This window comes from Podospora pseudoanserina, chromosome 1 (assembly GCF_035222485.1).
Source record: "Podospora pseudoanserina strain CBS 124.78 chromosome 1, whole genome shotgun sequence".
NCBI classification, from domain to species: Eukaryota; Fungi; Ascomycota; class Sordariomycetes; order Sordariales; family Podosporaceae; genus Podospora; species Podospora pseudoanserina.
The window spans coordinates 7,298,284-7,320,802 of NC_085920.1; the positions used below are offsets into that span (position 1 = coordinate 7,298,284).

At 53.5% G+C, this 22,519-nt stretch overlaps 9 protein-coding genes across 9 annotated transcripts; 5 read left to right on the plus strand and 4 right to left on the minus strand.

The window, feature by feature from the left end:
- Positions 1–1,134: 1,134 nt before the first annotated feature.
- Positions 1,135–2,417, minus strand: QC764_120470 (uncharacterized protein; the record flags this gene model as incomplete). Its single annotated transcript, XM_062943310.1, has 3 exons — positions 1,135–2,057; positions 2,115–2,265; positions 2,325–2,417. The coding sequence occupies 3 exons, from the start codon at positions 2,415–2,417 to the stop codon at positions 1,135–1,137; spliced, it is 1,167 nt and encodes a 388-aa protein (XP_062806394.1).
- Positions 2,418–4,282: 1,865 nt separating this feature from the next.
- QC764_120480 (uncharacterized protein) lies at positions 4,283–5,215 on the plus strand (the record flags this gene model as incomplete). The annotated part of the gene is made up of 1 exon (XM_062943311.1): positions 4,283–5,215. The coding sequence occupies one exon, from the start codon at positions 4,283–4,285 to the stop codon at positions 5,213–5,215; it is 933 nt and encodes a 310-aa protein (XP_062806395.1).
- Positions 5,216–5,922: 707 nt separating this feature from the next.
- On the plus strand, positions 5,923–6,627 carry QC764_120490 (uncharacterized protein). The gene is made up of 2 exons (XM_062943312.1): positions 5,923–6,265; positions 6,324–6,627. Exons 1-2 carry the CDS (start codon positions 6,097–6,099, stop codon positions 6,548–6,550), a joined length of 396 nt encoding a protein of 131 aa, XP_062806396.1. The 5' UTR covers positions 5,923–6,096; the 3' UTR covers positions 6,551–6,627.
- QC764_120500 (uncharacterized protein) lies at positions 6,016–7,673 on the minus strand. The gene is made up of 2 exons (XM_062943313.1): positions 7,301–7,673; positions 6,016–7,185 (listed from the first exon to the last, which is right to left on the minus strand). The coding sequence occupies exons 1-2, from the start codon at positions 7,459–7,461 to the stop codon at positions 6,762–6,764; spliced, it is 585 nt and encodes a 194-aa protein (XP_062806397.1). The 5' UTR covers positions 7,462–7,673; the 3' UTR covers positions 6,016–6,761.
- A 1,237-nt stretch (positions 7,674–8,910) lies between these two features.
- On the plus strand, positions 8,911–11,394 carry QC764_120510 (uncharacterized protein; the record flags this gene model as incomplete). The annotated part of the gene is made up of 5 exons (XM_062943314.1): positions 8,911–9,055; positions 9,110–9,815; positions 9,870–10,900; positions 10,975–11,205; positions 11,231–11,394. 5 exons carry the CDS (start codon positions 8,911–8,913, stop codon positions 11,392–11,394), a joined length of 2,277 nt encoding a protein of 758 aa, XP_062806398.1.
- Positions 11,395–11,427: 33 nt separating this feature from the next.
- Positions 11,428–13,389, plus strand: QC764_120520 (uncharacterized protein). The gene is made up of 2 exons (XM_062943315.1): positions 11,428–12,175; positions 12,287–13,389. The coding sequence occupies exons 1-2, from the start codon at positions 11,660–11,662 to the stop codon at positions 12,566–12,568; spliced, it is 798 nt and encodes a 265-aa protein (XP_062806399.1). The 5' UTR covers positions 11,428–11,659; the 3' UTR covers positions 12,569–13,389.
- Positions 12,858–14,150, minus strand: RPL37B (60S ribosomal protein L37B). Its single transcript, XM_062943316.1, has 5 exons — positions 13,958–14,150; positions 13,747–13,774; positions 13,651–13,686; positions 13,468–13,538; positions 12,858–13,399 (listed from the first exon to the last, which is right to left on the minus strand). Exons 1-5 carry the CDS (start codon positions 13,959–13,961, stop codon positions 13,254–13,256), a joined length of 285 nt encoding a protein of 94 aa, XP_062806400.1. The 5' UTR covers positions 13,962–14,150; the 3' UTR covers positions 12,858–13,253.
- A 107-nt stretch (positions 14,151–14,257) lies between these two features.
- CYT20 (Valine--tRNA ligase, mitochondrial) lies at positions 14,258–17,965 on the minus strand. Its single transcript, XM_062943317.1, has 3 exons — positions 17,631–17,965; positions 15,210–17,565; positions 14,258–15,152 (listed from the first exon to the last, which is right to left on the minus strand). Exons 1-3 carry the CDS (start codon positions 17,830–17,832, stop codon positions 14,414–14,416), a joined length of 3,297 nt encoding a protein of 1,098 aa, XP_062806401.1. The 5' UTR covers positions 17,833–17,965; the 3' UTR covers positions 14,258–14,413.
- Positions 17,966–18,084: 119 nt separating this feature from the next.
- Positions 18,085–22,489, plus strand: QC764_120550 (uncharacterized protein; the record flags this gene model as incomplete). The annotated part of the gene is made up of 5 exons (XM_062943318.1): positions 18,085–18,224; positions 18,323–20,996; positions 21,076–21,298; positions 22,106–22,146; positions 22,213–22,489. The coding sequence occupies exons 2-5, from the start codon at positions 18,853–18,855 to the stop codon at positions 22,487–22,489; spliced, it is 2,685 nt and encodes an 894-aa protein (XP_062806402.1). The 5' UTR covers positions 18,085–18,224; positions 18,323–18,852.
- Positions 22,490–22,519: the final 30 nt, after the last annotated feature.

Consider the following 22,519-nt stretch of genomic DNA (forward strand, 5'->3'; position numbering starts at 1 on the left):
GCTGCTCTGTCATGGCTACGTAACGTAAAAAGACAAGTGATGTTTGTAGGGGGGGATTTTTATCTATGGGTTTCCTTACGGGTCAAATGTAGGTAGTTATGGGTTAGGTTTGGAAGCGCTAGGTAACGAGGTATTATGTTAGTATCCAGCGCTTGTCTTTCTGTTTGTTCTCGGGAGGAGGAAGGCAGTGAACATAATTTTGAAACTCCGTGTCTAGACTTGCATCACCACACGCAACCATCAAGGGACTCGCCCTATTTTGTCCACAAGTTTCTTCCCCCAAGCCACCAGGCAAACCTCACGCAAGCCACCAGGCCACCAGGCCACCAGGCCACCAAGCCACCAAGCCACCAAGCCACTCGGTCCATCCACCAGTCCTTCTCACCGCACAACGACCGGACCACTTCCAACGGAGAGAGCCGTTCGGATTGTGAGCTATCACATACATACATACATACATACATACATACATACATACATACAATGCAGCCCATCGAGATTTGGGAGGTGCGAGGGGGACACACTAATTGTCTCCGAGCCAGGAGATGTAGCAAGAGGCATCGTGTTTCAGCAGGGACCTTGTCATGACGGTAGGTGTGATTTACTACGTATTAGGGGTCAATCGGTTTTGTGGAGGAGGAAGAAAAGTTCCATTGCGAGGGGGGGGGGAAAAGGAAAAGGAAGAAAGGGGGAAAAAAAAGGAAAGATAAAGGAAAGAAGAAAAAGAGAGAGAAAAAGGAAGGTAAAGAAAAAAAAGAAAGAAACTAAACTACCTAACCTAGTGTGTCATTTTGCCATTGCCTTCTTGTCCCTAGAAGAATTTGCCCCTGTTGTTTTACCTGATTGCGATTCCGGTGACCCCCCCCCTTGAGAAAAGGAAACACCATTTATTTTTAATTTTTTTTTTGGTTAAACCGAACAGAAAGGAAGTTAAAGAAGAGAGGGGGATAAAGAGATGTCGAGCATGAGGGGGGTGGGTTGTGTGCATGTTGGGGGATATATTTTTGTCTGGTTGCTGATATTGTGCTTTGTGCGGAGAGGTTCGGGCATTGGAAGGCTATGTATGGCAAGGTGTCTCATAAAGACTGACTTTGAACGTGCGTGGGCTCTCTACATGGTCTGCTCGCAACGGTGTCAGAGGATAAGCAAAGGTGGATGTGATGGAGAAAGTAAGCCTACCTGAGAATGCTGAACCTGCTGCTGCTGTTGAGCAGCCTGGAACATCCCGGCATAAGCCATCTGAAATTGCTGCTGCTGGTATACCCATTGCGCATGAGCCTGTGCCTGGGCTTGAGCCTGGGCAGCTTCGTTCGATGCCGGTTGTTGTGCCTGAGGACCATAGTAGGCCGGCATCTGCGGGAATCCCCAGTATGGCATACCGGCTACCATACCTGGTTGGACGGGCTGGAAGTACGGCTGAGGAATGGATGGGACGGCGTAGAGATGCGGTTGAGACCAGGCTGCTTGTTGTAGTTGAAAAGCTGCTTGGGCTTCTAGAGAGATAGGGCTTTGTTGTTGTTGTTGTAGTTGTTGCTGCTGCTGCGGGTGTGACCAGGCTTGTAGATGACCTTGAAGGGCTTGTTGGGAATAATACCCCGAGTGGGCTGGTTGAGGTTGTGCCGCATGAGCTACTTGAGGCTGCCCTTGATACAGGGCAACTTGAGCCTGCTGCCCCCAGGTTGCTGTCATCGAGGTGACTGGCTGTTGTTGGGGGTTCAGTTGCGCCTGAAGGTGCTGGTGTTGGGGGTGTTGCTGCGGTTGTGACTGTCCCATCCAGCTGGCTACCCCATACGGCCCCGGCTGCATCATGGCCCCGGCATTGCGAGGAACTGCTGCGGCTTGGTACCCCAAAGCTGCTGACTCCAACGTGTAGTTACGTGCCGGGGCCGGCACACCAGGGGGTTTATTGAGAGCCAGCGCATCTTCGTGGGTAACGATCAAGTCCCGATCACGGTCGAACGGCTTGACTATCTGCACGGCTCCTGTGCCACCAGTTCTGTATCCAGGGTCATCGACCTTGATGGGACGACCCCTGTAGTAAGTAATTGCCAGCCATCCTGCCCGAAACTGGTCAGCATGCGTTCTCTTTCTCGGCTCAACAGGAGAGGTCTTACTCTTGCAATTCTCGAACTGGCTAAAGCCGATAATCCGCACCCAGCCCTTGTTCTTCTGTTCGCCCTGGATGCCAACAAAGACCTCTGACTTCTTATGAAGTATAGAAAACACAAAGTTACGAAATTCTCGAGCATCGGTTTGGTCAGGCAGCTTTCAAAGGTCAGTTAGGATTCGCATCGAAAGGGTGGTCAAGAAGAAAGAAGACTTGCATTGGAAACGAGAATGTAGAAAGGTCCACCAGCTGGGTCACCGGCTCGAACCCATACCGGAGGGGGATCAGCTGGAGGAGAAGAGATTGCCATTGCGGGACCAAAACAGGCAGATATCACCAGCAAAAAAGTGCGAACAAAGACTACAGCGAGAGAGAAGATGGAGGAGACGGGTCCTGGGAAGTCGGCCCCTCCCCCAACTTTTAGTACTCGACCCTCATACAGGGTGGTCCCTAGGGCAAACTGAGACAAACTATAGTGCGCAGCAAGCCACAACTCTGGAGCAGTCGGACTCGATTCCCCAAAATGACTTTCTTTTTTCTGTGACTTGCTCGCATGGGGGTGGGGAGGGGGGGGGGGCAGGGTGTGTGGTCTTTGATATGGACCGTGCTTCTCGAGACAGAGGGTGGGGGGCGCCCAAGTGATCCCCCAATTGGATCTTCCTCCACAGCCTTTTCTTCTCTGGCTGATCTGGCCGATCGACGCTTCCACTACTAGAAACGACTAGCCTGGCAATGTCGAGCTAGACTTCTAATGATGGGGTCCAAGCTCGGGCACGACTCTCAAAAAGCAAACAAAGTGTGTCAAGCCTCTCCTACCAGAGCCTGCCGGTTTCTCTCCCCCAAGTCTGCTCCTGTTCAAACGAGAGAACGAGAGAGGCAAGTAACCCTGGAACCACCCAACTCCTCACGGGCCGTGTTCGATGTGGATGATCGAAGTGGCTGGCTACAGAATCCAATCAAGGTCGAGTCCTTGCTGCAGTTCTAGCCAAGCAGAGACACCAGCAGCCAACGGCATGACAAAGCTTCTGTCCAAGGAAGCGGGGTATTTCCAAACCGGGCACGGCCAGAGAGGCGGCTGACCCGTGTTGATTCAAGGTTTGCTTCTTCTCTCTGGGCTGAGTAGACCCCGCGCTGGTTTGCAGCATGTGTTGTCGAGCAGCATGTATTGTCGAATTTCTTTTGTTTTCCGAGCGCGCAAGAATCGGTGGTTGGGACGGAGAGTAGGATCCGAGTTTGGGTAGCGAACTGGCCTGTCCTGCATCCGTGGGCCGCTGGCGGTCAGCAGAAGGGGGCCCGGGCTGTGTGATAGGGTTCCAATATCTAATCTCATCGTGCAGATGGGACGCTGGATCGTCGACGAGCGGGAAGAGGATCAGTCCCCGCAAATGCCAAACTCGGTGACACTTGCATACTGATGTCAGTGAGCCATCGAAGCCTTTTTTTCCTGACTCTGAGTAAACAATATATCCGACCGCGGGTGAAGCTTCCGATCCCTTGCTGGTTGTCGACATGGTAGGGCAGCCTAAAAGAACACAAGATGGGATTGCCTTGCTTGTTCGAGTATGCCAGGATGACCAGTCACATTCTCCTTCCACATTGCATGACGGCTATTGTTTTGCTGCATGCTTTCCAGCTGCCGGGCTTGCTATCAGTGTTTTCAGGCAGCAGCGGGAGATGTCTGAGGTCTCGCTGAGTTGGCGTCGAGGTCCTTCGCATTCGCCCTTGCTTCGTATCTATTTTCTGACATATCTTTTTTTTTGTTTTTTTTTTTGTGGAATGTTGTCTTGGTACAGAAACTAAGACAAAAAGGGGGCGTGTGGTACAAAGCCCAAAGCTGACGGATGACATTCCACAACAGGTGGAAGATCTCACGTGGGAAGTTTTCTGAAGTTCCGAGGTGGATTTCCAAGAGGAATGAATATCAGGGTTAGGGTCTGGCACTGCTGCCCCGCGCTAACACCTATTGGGGTTTAATGTCAACAGATAGATTGCCGGCCGCGTGCTTTCGAGAGCGCATCGCGGCGCACCTTCATGGCCAGCGCAACTCTCAAACAGAAGACAACCACCAACCCTTTTGCAAAACACGACGGGACAAATTCGATTTTTTTTTTTTTTTTTTTTTTTTTTTTTTTACCAGAGATATCAGAATTTTAACAATTACTCAAGGCCGCAAAAATGGGCCGCGCCAAATCCCCAACCAAAGCGTCACCCCAATCGCTCACCCACCGCGCCAACCACGCCCTCGCCCAACTCCAATCCCTCGTTCCCTCGGCCTCCTCAGCCTCGGACGAAGAATCCCCCATAACCATCATCCGCCTCTCCGCCCCGATAATCACGTCCGCTTCTTCGTCCGAGACCCCGTCAGCAGCCCGCACCTCCGACATCTCCAACACCTCCCTCCCCCCCTCGGGTCCAACCCCCTCCTCCCTCGAAGCCGACCTCCTCCACTACAAAGAACTCTTCTCCAAACTCCGCTTCTCCTACGTCGAGCAGGTCACCAAAGAAAAGTTCATCCGCGCCATCGTCGGCGACCCGCCCTTGATCGTCACGCCCCAGGAAAACGCCGAGCTGGAAGACAGCAACAAGGTTGCCAAGGCGGAGCTGAAGGCTCTCAAGAATGAGGTGGCGGACATGGTCAAGGATCTGGAGGCGAGGGGGCGGGAGCTGGCAAAACGTTACGAGAGGGTCAAGACGGAGACTGTTCGGCTAGGGGAGCTGCCGGGACGAGTGGAGGGGTTGGAAAGGGAGATTGCGAGGTTGAAGGAGGAGCAGCAGCTTGGGGAGGGATCGAGGGCAGAGCTGAATTTACCGCTGGCGAAGACGCTGCAGCTTGTGGGCGAGAAAAAGAGGCAGATGCAGGAGTTGGATAGGCAGTTGGAGCAGCTGAGGAATCAGGCTCCACGGAAGAGGAAGGAGGTGGAGCGGTTGCAAGGAGAGGTGGCCGGGCTGGAGCAGAAGAGGGGGAATGCGATGGCGGCGGCGAAAGAAGCGAAGAGAAGGAGGGAGGATAAGGGGGCCAGGAACGGGTTGGATGAGCTGGAGGCAAGGGGACGGTGGTATAGGGGGAGCGAGGCTGTTTTGAGGGGGTTGCTGGGGATTCGGGGGTGAGTCGCGACATAAGAAGGCGATGGCTTGGAGTCTTGGGAGTTTCGGAATCGGGATACGGGTTAGATACCAGGTTGGGATTTGTGTGGTGGGCGCTAATGGTCTATATATGTCTGGCAAAAGCAGTCGTCTTGAGCATTCCACTCTGGGATATTGTAGAAAAACCATCATTAATTGTGTAGATTCCCGGTCTTGAGTCTCAGGTCGTTGTAGTAAATATTGCAGGGCTGTTCGCGAGAACTGGATTGGCAGGTATGTTTGAGGACTGCAGGCTTCAAGACCCAGGCGGACGTTGAATCTAAAGACAAAGCTCGCGGCTAAAGTCTAGGCATCATTCAGCGCTGGTGTGCTCTCTCGATGTCTCCTACCAGTTTCGAGAGAGGCATCCGGATAAAGTGAGCGGTTTGAGAGGGGCATCGTCACCACAAAATATTTGACACAGGTAGGTTGCTGAACCATGCCTTTCAGGTTGAAGGATAATCACTAGGCCATTGACGATAGTTGATATGCCTTTAAGATGGTGAATAGGACTTTAAAGATAGCAACAAAGCCGTTGAATAAAGATAGTTAGAACGCCTGATAATCTATCTACCTTTTGAGGCATGGTTCTTTTTTTATTAAAATAAATATGAATTAACTTCACTTTTCTGTTCCACTTATTTTGTTATTTTGTGGTGAGAGTGAGGGGGCTATGAGCACCTCAGAGGTCGGTTCCCTCCAATCAGTCAATCCACTTTTTCCATGTGGTCACACTCAGACATCAACGTCCAAGTCTCATTTGAAGTTGTTTCAACTTGCCAACATCCTCATTTACTTTGAATTCACCTTCCCGACATAATTCTGACTTTGGCAAGACCATTGCTGTTCAAGTTAAAAGACCAAAAATGTCTCAGCTCTGGTCTTCACCCAAATCCCCTGCCACCGCTGGCCCAGTCCGCCGGTTCGGTCAGATCATCAAGCTTAAACCCGAGCACGTTGCCAAGTACAAAGAGATCCACGCTGCCGTTTGGCCTGGTGTGTTGGAGCAGATCAAGGCTAGCAATATCAGAGATTGTAATCTATTCCTCGATGTGATCGACACACGAGCAACCGAGATCTAATCAAACCACAGACAGCATCTTCCACGATCCAGACAGCGGAATCCTTTTCGCCAACTTCAAGTACATTGGCACCGACTATGACGCGGACATGAAGAGGATGAGGGAGAACCCAAAGGTGAGGGAGTGGTGGAAGTTGACGGACAGCCTCCAGGAGTCTCTTGTACCGGGGGCGAAGAGCAGTTCAGACGGGGAACCGGCTTGGTGGAAAGGAGTTGAGGAGGTGTTTTACACTCCTTGAGAGGGCCCGTGTTGCCGAGGATTAGCTGTGAGATATCAGCTGTCACCACATTTCTGAAAAATCAAAATTCTCGCCGCTGTGATGATTTTCTGGATGATGCATGTGTCAGTTTGCTTGGCTGGCTGCCCAATGTCGATATTCAAAGCCTACCACTTACCTAAAAGCTTCTATTCTCTCGGCCCAGACTGTTGGGGGGTCAGCCGTTTCACAACTATTTCGACTTGCCAAAGAAATTGCTGAGGAAGTTGCCCCCGCCACCACCCCGATTGCCGTGTCTACGTGCCTCGGTCCTCATCCACTCCTCCAGAAACTGACGGTTGGCCATCTTCCTGGCATCCGTAACCTTGGTCTCGACTTGAGCCTCCTGGGCGTCGAAACTGAGAAGAGTCGGGAGGGCACTGATCATGTAGGTCATCCCCAGACCCGCGCTCATGACATCTGGCGCGTCGTACTCGACTTCGCAGTAGCCCACCCCGCCCTCAGCCTCACCGACACCGGACTCGACGAGCTCCCGGATGAGGGGTTCTACGACTTTGCATGTTGGGCAGTACGAGGCTGTCCACATCGTCAAGAGAGGCGTCCGGGATGATGCCGACAGGAGTTGGTAGGTGTGAAACTGGTCCGGGTTACGAACGCTACATGATTCGAGCGAACGAAACAGACTGTCAAAAGATATTCCCCCAAAGCGGCAAGGCCACTGCTCCATCGGCACCGTTGGGACATGTGGGGGAGATGCATGAGGTTACTCACGAGGCATAAACCTGGTTCTTCGCACCCACCTTGGGCGATGTCGAGAAGTGAACGCGTGATACGGACAGCGGCTCTTCTATGCATGCGATGACGGTCTTGTAAGACTTGGCCCGAGGGGAAAGCCGCCCGGCAAGGGTCGGTCGAAGAAGAAGGGGGTGCATCCTGCTCGCTGGGGCTCCTCAAAGATGAGAGACCGAGACGGGTATCATCGAGATAGCGACAAAACTGACCAAGTTTGTCAGAATCCGTGTTTTTCATGTCTGGGCTTGACTCGCATATCGGAGCTATCAAAGAAACCGATGAGCTCATGGGACAGCTATCAGCCCCCATGTCCAACGACAGGGATCATCATTGGCCCGCAGCCCAACTTCTCGGCACTGGGGCGGGTGAGGCGGGGGGTGGCTGCCGCACTCACAGCGCCTTGTGTGCACCACCAGATGAAGCTGGCGTCATTCTGCATGGGAGACCTTGTCCAATGTTTTCCCATGGACCAGCAACGACCACCACTCATTGCCCGTTGCGGTCCACTGGTCAGACCATACGGGAGTCGCGTGCCGACCGTCGCTTCCAGTTTTTTTGCTCTCTTTGTTGCCATCTTCTGACAACCACCAGCTAGCGTCTTATTATCAACCCTGCGGGGGAAATTCGAGGTCGCAGGAGACTCTGCTGTTAGCGGGGGTCGGTGGAGTATCTGGGGAATCACAAGGGACCAACCCCCCGCCAAGTAGCACAACACACTCCACCACCTTTCAGAGGGGGACCTTGGGTGACCGTAAAGATGGAGACGTCCCAGACCATCAACAGGTGCTGATCCTTTGGGCCTCCCGTGCCATTCGTAGAGTAGAGTGTCAGCAGCTGCTCTTTAGAGGTGCGTCCAACTGGCAACCCAATGGCCTATTCCCTGATTTCAACCTCTCTGCTCAACAAGTCTCTCGGTGAGGATCCGGACACAGCTGAGGACACGTCGAGAACGACGAGACTTCACTGGTCGGCCAAGAGGGCCCGAGAGGTTCTCTCTCTGTCTCTCTCTCTCTCTTGATAACCAAGGGTTCTTGTCGAGCACCACCTTGGCCGTATCTTGGCACACAATCCATGTCATGATGAACCGAATCCGTAGCGGTGCAGCCTTCTTGAAGCAGTTCGCCGGCTCCACACATCTGACGCTGGGCACGGCGCGTTGTGTCTGTATATATCGACGTCGGCGCTTCCTTCCATCGCGTCCGGCGTCAGTTGATCTCCAGATCTCTCATTCTTCAAACTTGCAAGGTCAGACCAACGACAAGCGGTCCCACTCTCCCCGCAAAGCTGCAGGCATCACGGCCTTGCTGCTGGAAGGCGCTGCACCTCCTACCCTCCCGCCGCCTGCCCGTCTTGGAGATCAACGCGACTTGGGGGGAAGCCCTTGTTTCTGCGCTGTCTCTCGCTTATCAACAGACGTCGTCTAATACCTCCTCCAGCTTTAGAAGACCAACTTCGTCTCTGAACCTCTTAGCCTCTCTCCCTTTTTGTAAATTTTTTTTATTTTTTTTAAACTTTTCATCCTAAAAACCACCTAAGCAGCTTCACCTGGCACGGCATATCCTTCACCTGTTTAGACCTAGACGCTTGGGATGGCAAGCAGCTCGGGGGAATCACCGCAGCGGCGAAAATGGTTTTCGCGCAATTCATCCAATGGGGAGGGTTCCGTTGAAAAAAAGGGCCCAACGAGATGGACGATGGGAATCCTGGAAGACAAGGAGACGATCGAGGTTCCAGGTATGTCCCTTACAACGGCTTTCAAGCAAGTCTGGTTGCTAACACCGCTCCTAGGCTCCGTTCTCTTGCTGGCCCCTGATCACAACGAGCCGCTCGGCTTGAGGAACGCACCCGCAAGAACATCTCATTCCTCTATTCCTGTCGGTGTCCTTCGCCAGGTCACCGAACCACCGCCTCCGGCAGAGGACCCCAAGAAGAAGACCAAGGATGGGAAAATCATCTTGGATCCTCAGCCTGATGATTCGGCCAATGATCCCCTGAACTGGCCGGTATGGCGAAGAGACTCTTCGCTTCTCTCTCTCGGGCTCTACTGCCTCGTTGGTGGAGGCATGACGCCCATCCTGGCCGCCGGGTTCACCGACGTTGCCAGCGATTATGGGGTAGATGTTCACACCGTCTCCCTCACGACAGGTCTGTACATGATGGGTATGGGTCTGGGCTCCGTTGTGTTCTCTCCAACTGCCATCTTGTGGGGAAAGCGGCCAGTCTACCTGTTCAGTTCCGTCCTGTTCATTTTGACTTCGGTTTGGTGTGCCTTGTCACCAAACTTCGCCTCGTTGGTGGTTGCCCGTATCCTCCAGGGTGTCTCCGTCAGCCCTGTCGAATGTCTTCCTTCCGCCACCATTGCCGAAATCTTCTTCCTTCACGAGCGCGCATTCCGCATCGGTATCTACACTCTGTTGTTGCTCGGTGGGAAGAATCTGGTTCCTTTGGTCAGCGCTGCCATTATTCAAAAGTTGGGATGGCGATGGGTGTTTTGGTAAGTCCATCAGCATGCGTGTCCTTCGAGTGCGGGACTGACGCCTTGTTCTAGGATCGTTGCCATCATCGTCGGGTTCTGCTCGGTCCTCTTGTTTCTTTTTGTCCCCGAATCTTTCTGGGACCGTGCTCCGCATCGCAGAAAGAAGTCCAGACCAAACTTCTTCCGCCGCTTCTCCTCGAGACACGATGTGGCTCACCCGGGGGCTCATGCCACCCCGGCTGTCACGCCTGCTCCGCAATCACCAATCACGGAAGCTGTGCCTTCACCCGAGCCTCCGAAAGCCGCGACCAGGGCGCAAGTCGGTTTCGCTCCGGAGCCCGAGTACCTAGATTCGGAGCCCCGCGAGAGAGCATCGCAAGACATCCAACGACCCCCAACTGTCCAAGCCTCTCCTGCAATTTCAGAGTCGGAAAAGCCGGTCTCCGACGGCCCCGCCTCGAGAACTCCTCACGACACTGATAGTGAGTCGCTTTCGAGCTCTCGGTCCGGGCGAGAGGCGTACACGACCGTCTTGCGCGGCGCACCCCCGAAATCTTTTGTTCAGCAGCTCAAACCCTTCAATGGCCGCCTCAACAAGGACAAGTGGCACAAGGCTGCCGTCCGGCCTCTGATTCTTCTGTCGTATCCTGCCGTGTTGTGGTCATCGATCGTGTACGCGTGCTCGGTCGGATGGCTTATCGTGATATCAGAATCTATGGCCGTGATATACCGAGAGGAAGTCTACGACTTTGACGCCCTTCAGACCGGTCTCGTCTACATATCTCCTTTTATCGGTGGTGTCCTCGGAACTGCCGTGGCAGGCAGAGTCTCGGATGTCATTGTGAAGGCGATGGCGAGACGCAATGGTGGACTTTACGAACCCGAGTTCAGACTCATCATGGCTCTCCCCGTGGCCATCACCACGGTTATCGGCCTGATGGGTTTCGGCTGGTCGGCCGAGGTGAGAGATCACTGGATGGTGCCGACGGCATTCTTTGGCATAATTTCCTTTGGGTGCTGTTTGGGATCAACAACCAGCATCACCTTCTGCGTCGACAGCTACAGACAGTATGCCGGCGAGGCCCTTGTCACGCTCAACTTTTGCAAGAACATCTTCCATGGTCTTGTTTTCAGTTTGTTCGTCACCGGCTGGCTGAGCTCGGACGGACCGAAGAAGGTGTACATTTGGATTGGTGTCATTCAGCTTATCCTGCTGCTGTTCACCATCCCGATGTATATCTATGGCAAGCGGGCGCGCATGTGGACGGTGCGGAAGAACTTTATGGAGAGGTTCTAGGAGAGCATCGAGCGGAGAAAGCAGGAGAGGCTTCATGTCAACTTTCAAAAGGTTGGACACAGGAAATCGGAATGAGACTTTTTTTTCTTTTCTTTTTTTCTTTCTTTTTTGGGGTTTTGTTTTGGTTTTTTGGAATTTTTTTTTGGCGTTTTTTTTAAAGACTTTCGTTTTATGACCGCATGGTTTAGTGTTACTGCATTGCATTTACATGGCCGGTTTTTTTCTTTTTTTTCTTTCTTTCTTTATGGACTGGGCTGGGGGTTTGATGACTTTTTTAAACGGTCTGTGTTCTGGATATGATATATGATACCAACATGGCTTTAGCACTCGTTAGAAATACATTAATATGATATATGTTGTACATTTATAATCATACTATCTTTGAAGATCATGTTGTGGTGGTGTCGTGTTGTGGTGTTGTAGGTTATCAAGGTCCCTTCTCCACTTTGATGCCCCTCTCCCCCCAACTTTTACCATCTCTTCAACCCCTCCAACATTTTTTGGGAGGTCTTTGAACGCTCCATCAAACCCGCCATCACCAGTCACCGCCATATCAACCACGGCAATGTCGACCACAACCCCCCACCTTTTGGAACCCTACCTCTCCCTGCCCCGGGAAACCTCCCTCATTGTGCTCAGCTCCATCCTCGGCGCATCGACAAACTGGCTTCTGGCGCGGTATATCCACTCCTACCTCAAAACCCCCAGCGTCGAAGGCGAGCCAGAAGTCGCCGTATTGCTGGCGTCCTTCCTTCGAGACTACCCCTTCTTCCAGCAGACCCTCTCCAAGCTCTCGCTCGACCTCGACTCCGAAGCCCGAAAGGGCAGGTTCGCGTTTGTGGATGGGTTGACGGGCTTGTTTCTCCCGTCCCAGCGGTCCGGGGGGAGGTTGCAGGACGGGGATGATCTCCGGGTGGTTCAGAGGCAGATCGGAGATGCCCTGGCGGGGTTGGATGCTGGGAGGAAGAGGAGGGTGGTGCTGGTGCTGGACCAGCCGGATTTCTTGGTTGCGAGTACTAGTGCTGGCGGTGGGGAAGGGGCAGGGATCGCGGTGAGGGATGTCATCTTGGATCTGAGAGAGGTTTGTCTTCCCTTCCCGCCGCCCCCATCCCCAGTCTCCCGACCCTCGTGGCCATTTGGCAAGGGAAAAAAAAAAAGAAGTTTGTGGATGGGGCTGACAAACAATGAACAGAAGGTCCACAGCTGCGTCGTTACCGTGTCAGCCGACGACCCTCTCGTTCACCCTCCTGTCGCTCCCACACCCCTCGAGACGAACCACTCCTGGTTTGTGCTGTCACTGCTTCACGAGGCGGACATGCTGTGCGCCCTGAGGCTGCTGGACACTGGCACAGCAAAGGATGTCAGTGGGGTGGTGAGGATCACCAGTTCGAGGGATGGGGAGACGGAGGACAGAGAGTATCTTTACAAGGTTGGGGGGCATGGCGGTGCCAAGGTCTTCGAGAGGGGGCAGTAGATGTCACGATATGGCAAGTAAATGGATGAGATGCTCATGGCATGACAAGTCATTGGATGATAAGGTCCAGAAAGGCATAGCAAGCACGCACACATATGACGCAAGCGAATGATGCCCAATTTTTGACAGCAAAACCGCCGCCCAAGTAGCTGAGAGCACAGCGTTCCAAGAGACAGCCGGACGCATGGAATATGGCACGAGACGCCCAATTCCAATCATCAATCATGGACAGCACCAGAGGGCATCATAAGCCAGCACCAAAGAGGTAAACACAGAAATACCGATTTTGAACCCCTTTGCGCCTGACTCTTGGGAGCGTCTGCTGGGCTGTCCCAGTAATAACAAACACCTTCACGCCTTTCATAAAACCGTCTGCCCCTTGATGCTGTTTCATCACTTTTTTTTGCTTGACTCTCGTGCCCATGGATAAACTGGTCTGGATGGTAGTTGGTTCGTCGCGAGTGCATTCGCGATTTTTGTGTGTTCTGTGGTTTTATGACCCCAATTTGCCCGCCGAGATGCATACCATTTGTGATGACTGAAAGCAGCAAAGCATAAAAACCGCGAGCATGGTTTCCCCGTCCGGAATAAATTTGTGAATCCCAGCGCCCGTTTACACCGCTCGCCAAAAACGACCCGTCCCGTCATCCATGTTCCAGCCCATCAATGCCCGAAGACGACCTGCTTACTCGGAAGCGGTGTTGGGACCCCGCGAGCCCTTGGGGACACCAGTCTGGAAGCCGTTCTTGAACTTTCTGGAGACGGTGCTGAGGTATCTCATGCGGCCGGTGCCGGTGACCTTTCTGCGCTTAGCCTTCTCGGACCAGTTGTCTGTAATACCCCGAACGTCAGCAAGCCGTTCCCTTTTCATGTCGTCTCGAGTGTTGTTGGCAACGTACACTTGCGGGTCTTAGCAGCGGGGTAGCCGCACGAAGCGCAGGTGTGCTTCTGGTTGTGCATAGAACGGCGACTGTTGAACACCAATGTCAATATCTATTCGTCATCCTCCTCTCGTTCCTCCTCGTCGGCAATCAAATCGTTCTCTCGTCCGGCTCGTCGATGAAGGGCTCGTGAGGACTTACCCGCAGCGTCTGCAGATCCCGTGGGTCTTGTTGTGGCTATTGATGAGAGTCAGCAATGAATTCCGCCTCACTCCATATCCCAATGTCGAAACATACCGCTTGCCAAAGCTGGAGGTACCCTTCGCTGTTATCGAGAGTCAGCATAACCGTGACCAATCCCGTACGCAATGTGTAGATGCAAAATTTCGGCCACGGATAAGCCATCAAGGCGTCGAGGACATCGGCATCTCGAGTCGAGGATGCATTTCGATATTTCGGGGATGGGTGTGGTGTGCTCAGGTATCGCAACGGAGGGGTGGGAACGTACTCATTTTGGCGGTGGATCTGGAAAAATTGCCGAGTTAGAATTGAGAATTGGGGAGAAAGCTACTTCTCGGTCGATTAAACGTACCTGCGTCGTCGTCGACAAGAGGGAGCTTTGTGATGGGTTGCAGAATCTCTCGCGGTTCCGGGGTCGCGAAATTTTGGGAATCTGTGTGGCCAAGCGTTTTCCTGGTTAGGGCTGCGGGGGCCACCAGAACAGCCACACGTGGCTAGTGCGAAAACCACACGGCGCAGTTCCAGTCCGCCAAGATTTCTTCGCAGCACACATGGCCCCATATTATTTCTGGGCTAACTGATAAGATAAGCATCGCTCGGTCTGGGTGGAATCAAGGGCAGCAATCATCACAAGTAAATGGAAGATTGTATTCTATGGATGATGAGTATTGGCTAACACTACGAAAAATTCCTTTTGAATCCCCTTTTTTTTTTTTTGGGTTTCCTAGAGCTTGAGTTTGCTGAACTCGGCGAGTGTCCGCTCGTAGTTCTCCTTGGCCGCCTGTGCATCGGCAAGCTTCTTCTTCTCAGCTGTTACGACAACATCACTGACCTTTTCGAAACCCTCGCGGTTGATCAACTCCTCCTGCTTGGTAATTGCGACGGTGGTCTTCTGCAGCTTGGTGGTGATCTTCTTGATCTCGGCTGCGATATCTGTGATTTGGTCGCTGACCTGGAGAAGAACAACAATCTCGGCGTTCACGACACTAACAGCGCAGCCCTTGGGGGTGGCGGACTCCTCGATAACCTCGGTGGAAGCAATGCTCCTACCGGAGAGGGTCTTGATGGCGTTGAGCTGCGCGCTCACCTTCTCCAAGGCGGCAGGAGTAGAAGCCACGATGAAGGCACGGCCATCACGAATGTTGTATTCAGCAGCCAACGATCTGATACCGCTAGCGCACTTGAGACCAAGCTCGTAGTCTGCGCTCTCAGCGGGGAACTCGAGAGCCTGGTCAGCCTCGGGATACGGCGCCAGGAGGATGGAAGGAGTCTCATCTCCAGCCTTCCGTGGCAGACGTTGCCAGAGCTCCTCGGTGATGAAGGGAAGCATAGGGTGCAGTAGACGCAGGCACGTATCAAGAACAAAGTAGAGGACTTGGCGGACAGAGTTGGCTTGGGCAGGGTCCGCATCTGGGCCCAGCATGCCCTTGCTGTTCTCAACGAAGATGTCGCAGAAGTCATCACTGGGTTTGGTTAGAGGCTCTGTCTGAACTTTGACCCAAGGGAAACCGTTGACTTACTAGAAGAGCGAGTACACGAGCCTGGTGGCAGTAGAGAATTGCCTGTTCGTGAGAGCCTCGTTGATGCCCTTGACGGCCGCGTTGGTACGGTGAACAATCCAGCGCTCTGGGACCGACAGAGCCGCGAGGTCAAGCTGGGCATCAGGCTTGAAGGAATCGCCAAGGTTGCCCAACACGTACTTGGAAGCTTGCCAAACCTTGTTGCAGAATCTGCGGTAGGCCGCCATGACGCGGATGTCGAAGTTGATGTCGCCACCACCGGTGGTGTACGAGAGAAGCGTGAAACGCAGAGCATCAGCGCCGCACTCTGGGATGCCGCCAGGGAACGATTGCTTCTGGTACTTGGTGGCACGCTCAACCTCGTCAGACCTGAGGTTACCTGTCAAGAGCTTCGCGTGAAGGTCCTCGAGCTTGATACCGTTGATGATGTCCAACGGGTCAATGACATTACCCAAACTCTTGCTCATCTTTCGCCCTTCGGCGTCGCGGATCAACGAGTGGCAGTACACCTCAGTGAAGGGAACCTTGCCCGTCAACTTCAGGGAGAGCATGATCATTCTGGCAATCCAGAAGAACAGAATATCCCAGCCGGATTCGAGCAGCTCGGTGGGGAAGAACTTCTTGAAATCATCCTTCTCCGTGTTGGGCCAGCCCAAGATAGCCATGGGCCACAAGCCGGAGCTGAACCAGGTGTCGAGGCAGTCAGGGTCTTGCTCGAGGGTGTAGTTCTTGCCGGGAAACAGCTCGGCAGCCTTCTCGGCGGCCTTGGCCTTGGCCTCTTCGGCATTTCTGCCAACAACCCAGGTGGCCTTGTCTGTCTCCTCGCTGTCCTCGCCTTCAAGGACAATACGGTACGCCGGGATACGGTGGCCCCACCACAACTGTCTGGAAATGCACCAGTCGGTGATGTTGTTGAGCCATTGGAAGTAGCTCTTGCGGGCACTCTCCGGGCTGATCTTGATCTCACCACTCTCAACGACTCTCATGGCATCCCTGGCCATGTCCTCCATCTTCACCCACCACTGAGGCGCCATGCGAGGCTCGATAACATCCCCACTGCGCTCGCAAATGGGGATAACCATGGCGTTGGGCTCCTTCTTGACGAACAAGCCAAGCCTAGCCAACTCCTCGACAACCGTGTAACGGGCGTTGAATCTCTTCTGGCCCTGGAACATAGCGCCGTTCTCGTTGATCAAGCCGTCTTCGGTAAGGACGTTGATGAACTCAAGCTTGTGGGCGACCCCGAGCTTATAATCGTTGAAGTCGTGCGCGGGGGTGAGCTTGACAGCACCAGTGCCGAATTCTGGGTCAACGTAGGAATCCTCGACGATGGGCATCAACCTCCGCGTGAAGGGATGACGGGCGTGCTTTCCGACAAGGTGTGCGTAGCGGGCATCACCGGGGCTGACAGCGATACCGCTATCGCCCAACATTGTCTCGGGACGTGTGGTGGCAACAGTGATGAACTCGTCTGACCCCTCAATTGGGTACTTGAAGTATGTGAGGACACCGAACTCAACCTTTCTGTCATAGCCGGGCACGTCAATCATGGTGCGCCCGGTGATATCCTTGTTGATGACCTCCAAGGTGCTGAGGGCGGTGCGAAGATGAGTGGACCAGTTAACCAAGCGGTTGGACCTGTAGATGAGACCCTCATCGTGAAGAGTGACAAACGCCTCCATAACGGCGGCAGTCAGGTTCTCGTCCATGGTAAAGGCCTCGCGGCTCCAGTCCATGGAGCCACCCATGAGTCTCTGGGCATTGTTGATGCGCTCATGGTATTCCCCCTTCCACTCCCACACGCGCTTTGTGAACTCCTCGCGGCCGAGATCGTGGCGCGTCTTCTTCTCTCTCTTGTACAGCATCTTTTCGACAACGGACTGAGTGGCGATACCGGCGTGATCGCAACCCGGGACCCAGAGTGTGCTGAGGCCCTTCATCCGGTTCCATCGAATAAGTGTATCTTGGAGAGAGTTGGCGAGAGCATGGCCGCAGTGAAGTGCACCAGTGACGTTCGGGGGCGGCAGGGCAATGACGAATTTGCCAGCATCAGGGGTTCGGGGCTCTTGAGGCTTGAAGTAGCCGCTCTTCTCCCACCATGAATACCATGACGACTCGACGGCCTGGGGGTTGTATGCTGAGAAGTGCGGGTGATCGAAGGGCTGGATCTTCTTCTTCTCACCAGCTGGAGTCTCGTCCTTGTAGCGAGGAAGGACAGGAGTCTCGGCCTTCTTCGCCTTGGGCTTCGGGGCTTCGGCAGGCTTGTCACCGGCTTGTTGCTGTTGCTTCAGCTTGGCGGCAGCTTGCTTCGCAGCGAATTTGGCAGCCTTTTCGGCTTTGGCCTTCTCCTTGGCCTCTTTGGGCATGTCAGAATATGATCAAGGAAACGACAATGGCGGCGCTCGGCGGATCTAGACTCACCATTTTTCTTAGGCGCAGGCGCATCGGGAGCGGCGGCCGGTGTGGTCGCCGGCGCGGGGGCTTTAGCAGCTTCGTCGGCCATTTTGGATAGTCGGTACGCTGAGGAGTGATAGGTTCGAGGTTCTGGACGGAAAGAAGCCAAGGATGCTTTAAGCAGCGAGTTCCGTGTCGAACTAACCAGTCGCCACGACGAGCTCAGCATCCAGGCTCAGCGGGGGGGTCAATTGAGTATTAAGAGGGGCGGCAGCGTGACTCTTAACGAGGGGCCTTTCATGTTGGCTGCAGGCTCTTTTTCCATATGCAAAAAAAGGTGGGGTTCCGGCGAGGATTCAACGTTGAGTCAGTTGCGACTTGAACCATACCTTACAGAACCCTAACCCGTGTGTAGCTTGCTTCTCTGTTGCTTTCTGCCACTACTACCCCGCGCGGCCTGGCCCCAACTTTGTCTCCCAACACACACAAGGCTGGCCGTCGAGTGATTCTGGAACAAATTGTAACATGGACCCCTTTTCAACATGACCTCCTCAAGCGAAATTCCAAATGCCCAAGCATTCAAGCTTCTCTTACCACAAGTTGAGAATCCCGTCCACCTGTGTGACTCCTTACTGATAAGTGCATAGCACAGCCCGTTGCTCCACCCCAGATTACTCAAGCAATGAGTATTCTTGCTGACTCTTTTGTGAGGCTTGTAGATTGCATCCAACACAGAACTGTTGGAGATATGTAAAAATTCGAGAATCAGAGGCACGTGCCGTCAAAAAGGCGACCATCGAGGAAGGAATGCGGGGAATGCTTGCAAGACAGGTTGCCCCACGTACAATTCAGCAGCTGTTCCCGGTCCTATCCGCTGCGAGTGAGTCCACTTGACCCACGCCACTTTCCAGCTCTCCCTTACCAAGACTGGCCGCTACCCTGTAACTCTAATGCTCTTATCGCTCATTGATTATCTCGTCATCTACAACAACATCAGCCCGTGTTCAGCCTTCACTCCCTTTCCCGCCCACCTCGGTCGCCTTGCCTATTCCTCCTTAACGTGCTCCCTTGGCGCCAGTGTTATTTCCCAGGGCTACAGCGGATGACTACCTAGGCGCGCCACGACGCGACGGCTCAAGCCCGCCCGACCCAACGTCCCAACTGCAGCTTGTTTCTAAGCCCTACGCAAGTCCTGGGCAAGAGCAGGCCAGACACCTCCTTGCGGCCGCTTGCGCTGTGATAATCTACGATGCGACCTCCACGGATCGCGATACTAATTCTTTTCTTCTTCGCGTCGCTCTTCCTCGTGTGCAGGGCCATCAGTTCCCTCCGCCATCCCAACGCCGCCCCCGCCGTGACACCATTGACGACCCGGAAATCGTCATTCCGGAGCTTCTTCTCCTTCACTGCGCCGTTCTCGCTCTTCCCTCCCAATGCTGCTATAAGCCTGTTCGATGATAATAGTACCTTCTTTGCTGCACGACCGGCTGCCTTTGGGCCCATCCTCCCTGCCGACGGCCTGAGCGGGCAACTATGGATAGGAAGTGGATTTGCTGAAGATCATCTCCAAGAGGGCGAGGTCGGGGGCGAGCTCGGCTGCAGCGATCTCCCAGGCTGGGAGGATGGGAGACCTAAACTGTCGATCAAAACCACTGTGCATGGGTCCGCAGCCTCAAAGTCAGGACCCGCTGCACTGAACACCAAAAGTACAAAGCGTGATCCTTTGGGCGCAGGGATTCCAGCGGACGGAAAATCTTCAGAAAGGCGTCACGATGGGACCGACGACTACCTTCACCAGGAACTTGACCAGACTCGCAGCCCCTACAGCGAAGGCTCGGTGGTCTCAGCGTCAAGTCATGCCGATATCCAATCCATGCAGGAGACGGCAGAAATTACGGGCAAGATCACATTGCTGAGCAGAGGTGGTTGTGGGTTCCTGGAGAAGGTCAAGTGGGCGCAGCGCCGCGGTGCGATCGGGGTGATTGTTGGAGATAATGTGAAAGGGGGTCCGTTGATCCAGATGTTTGCGAGGGGCAATGTCGATAATGTCACAATCCCCTCGATTTTCACATCGCAAACGACCGCCATGCTACTGTCATCACTCGCGCAACCAGGCAGTTTCATTGAAGATATTCTGGACGAGAACGGAAACCCGATCTTGAAAGTACAGCACTCCAGCAAGCCTGGGGTCAATAAGCAAACCAAAGCGGCCGATACAGGTGCGGGCTATAGACCCAAATCTGGCCCTCACGCCCAGGGGGTCAAAACTGCGTCGTTCCAGGATGCCTCGGCCCCTGCGGTCAAGAAGTCACGCTCGACACGCAGGAGCTGGATCTCCCGTCTGTTCTCCTGGGGGGATAGTGGAAGCAAAGGGTCAGAGCAGAGCCGGCCGCCAAGCAGTGGTCGTCTGAACTGGGTCGCAGCTGACGAGTGGAGCGACGAAAGCATCAGACTCCTCCAACCAAGTGCGGATAAGGGTAACAAGAATGGAGCGGGTGGTCGTGCGTCCTCTGAGGAGCACAAGTCGCCGGGTGATGGTTTTCAGATAGGTGTACAAGACTGGCGTGACCCCGATCTTGTTAGGTCTTCCGAGGAGGACGAGGAAGATCGGCCGGCGCCGGAAAACCAGTCCACCAACAAGGAGTCTAGTGGTTTGAGAGGTGGCAGTATTACACCAGGTAGTGGCGAGTATGTCCCTGGAGACTCACATGGCCATCGTTCTGGAAAGTCTGGTTCTTCCTCGGAAAGCTCCAGTGGGCTTATTTATAAGCTCTTCGGGGACGACGCTAAAGAGCAATCTGCCACAGAGGAGAGCTCAAGACTGTCGCCGGAAAGCTTGGGGAACAAAGACGATGGCAATGTGCGGGAAGGTTTATGGGTCACGATCACTCCTACCGGCAGTGCCAGTCCATTCTTTGACACCCTGTTGGTCCTGGTGATCAGCCCCTTGATTACCCTCACGGTTGTGTACACGCTTCTTATCTTGCGAGCTAAATACAGAAGGCGGAGATGGAGAGCACCCAAGGCTGTGGTCGATCGGTTGCCGGTACGGACCTACCGCACAGTTGCGCCATCGCCCAGTCAATCATCCAGGACGCCGTCGCCCAACAGCTCCTCACCTACAACACCCCTGTTGCAAGGAAATTCGAGATCGCGGCCCCGGTCTCGGACCACCACTGGCGTGCCTGAGCCTTCGGATCTTTTGAGGGCTGATAACGCTTTGCAGGCTGGGCGACCATCTTCACCAGACAACACCCCGGTGCATGGTGCCAGTCAATGGAAGAAGTACATGGGAAGACAGAGCGAATGTGTGATTTGTTTGGAGGAATACGTGGACGGCGTCAGCAAGGTCATGAGCTTGCCTTGTGGCCATGAGTTTCATGTGGACTGCATGTGAGTGGATCTAAAGTCACAAACTAGACAACGTGGAAATCCACAAATTTGACGACGTGTTTACTGATTTTTGTCACAGCACACCATGGCTCACCACCAGACGGAGAACTTGCCCGATATGCAAAAATGATATCGTCAAGTCTCTGGCTCGTGGTTCGCCATTAAGCCCACACTACGAGCCGTATCATGACGACAGCGAGTACACTCGTACTGAACCTTCCAGCTTCGTGGACTCCAACACTGGATCGTATTCCTCCAACCGCTTGTCAGACGTGGAGGAAGGAAGAGAGGCTCTTGCGCAAGTACAGAGAGAGATACATGAGGTGAGATGGTATGACTTCATGGCGCACCTGCTAAGGGGCGAGCCCGGACAGGCATTTTTGAATCGGCACGAGAACCGGCGTTTTGCGGCCGACGACCGTGAAGAGAGCCGCCTGTAATACAGCATGGTGATAGTGGCATCCGTTGTTTTTTGAAGAGATTTCGCATTTTTGGCTGGCGCACTTGGGGTGGGAGGTCATTTTCATGGGCGTTGGGCAAGGGGCCGAACACCTGGGATTGTTCAAAACCGTCACTCGCTCTTTTACATACACAACTTTGATACCTCTTTTCGTTTTTGACCTGATAAATTTTATCTTATTCTGATACGTACTTGGAATGTACGAGGAGCCCAGGGGAAGGGGGGAGGGGGTGGGGGTTCTCATTGGAAGCGGCCAGTCACAGAATCCCATCAGACATGGCAGAGTGAACTCACTAGGATTATACCTCCACAAGGCTTAGACACTTGGATAGCTGTAGCTTTCATTTCACAAAGAACTTTTTCTCTTCACTTCTACATCATATCTCCTCTGGCCTCTTTCGATCTCCTGCGACATGACTGCCGGCTGCTCAGGATGAATCTCGCTGCCCTATGAGAAGATAAAATACAGGGACAGCTAAGACGGCTGAGGCAATAATTCTTACGTTCAACAAATATGAAGTGCACAAAAAAAGATGAAGATCATCATGTTTTGCATAATGTGCTGATGTGTATTCACTCCCAGGTAGATACCGAGTATGAAGTGGGCTTATCTTATCACAGCACACGCTCACCCACACTCCTTCCACAGCGCCCAACGCGTTCATTGCAACTTCTCACCTTCAACATCAGGTAAGTCAGCGAGCGCTTTCCATTTCTCCAAATTTTGACATGGAAAATGAGCTAACAATGGAACAGAGGAGAATTCTATCACTTCAAAACATATCGAAAAGCCGGTAGTCCGTCGTCTTGTAGCAGACGGGAACAGATTGCATGGTCGAATCTCAAATCTCAATTCACCCCGCCACAGCGCCCTCACTCACTGAGAGGATCAGGGGCCGTGCACAGCACAGCACACAACATCAACGTCAACATCAACGTCAACATCAACGTCAACATCAACGTCAACATCAACGTCAACATCAACACCACCCGCGTCAACCAACCCCCAACCCCCAAACCCCAAGCGTTCTGAACCTATCCAAACAACAACAACCCCCCTCGA

Coding starts and splice junctions, on each gene's coding strand:
- QC764_120490 (XM_062943312.1), top strand. CDS start 6,097: ATGTCTCAGCTCTGGTCTTCACCCAAATCCCCTGCCACCGCTGGCCCA. Junction 6,266..6,323: donor GGCTAGCAATATCAGAGATT/GTAATCTATTCC, acceptor ATCAAACCACAG/ACAGCATCTTCCACGATCCA.
- QC764_120500 (XM_062943313.1), bottom strand. CDS start 7,461: ATGCACCCCCTTCTTCTTCGACCGACCCTTGCCGGGCGGCTTTCCCCT. Junction 7,186..7,300: donor AAGAACCAGGTTTATGCCTC/GTGAGTAACCTC, acceptor CGAATCATGTAG/CGTTCGTAACCCGGACCAGT.
- QC764_120520 (XM_062943315.1), top strand. CDS start 11,660: ATGTCGACCACAACCCCCCACCTTTTGGAACCCTACCTCTCCCTGCCC. Junction 12,176..12,286: donor TCATCTTGGATCTGAGAGAG/GTTTGTCTTCCC, acceptor AACAATGAACAG/AAGGTCCACAGCTGCGTCGT.
- RPL37B (XM_062943316.1), bottom strand. Junction 13,687..13,746: donor ACCTCCAGCTTTGGCAAGCG/GTATGTTTCGAC, acceptor TCTCATCAATAG/CCACAACAAGACCCACGGGA. Junction 13,400..13,467: donor CGCTGCTAAGACCCGCAAGT/GTACGTTGCCAA, acceptor GGGGTATTACAG/ACAACTGGTCCGAGAAGGCT.
- CYT20 (XM_062943317.1), bottom strand. CDS start 17,832: ATGCTGAGCTCGTCGTGGCGACTGGTTAGTTCGACACGGAACTCGCTG. Junction 17,566..17,630: donor GCCTGCGCCTAAGAAAAATG/GTGAGTCTAGAT, acceptor ACATGCCCAAAG/AGGCCAAGGAGAAGGCCAAA. Junction 15,153..15,209: donor CTCGTGTACTCGCTCTTCTA/GTAAGTCAACGG, acceptor AACCAAACCCAG/TGATGACTTCTGCGACATCT.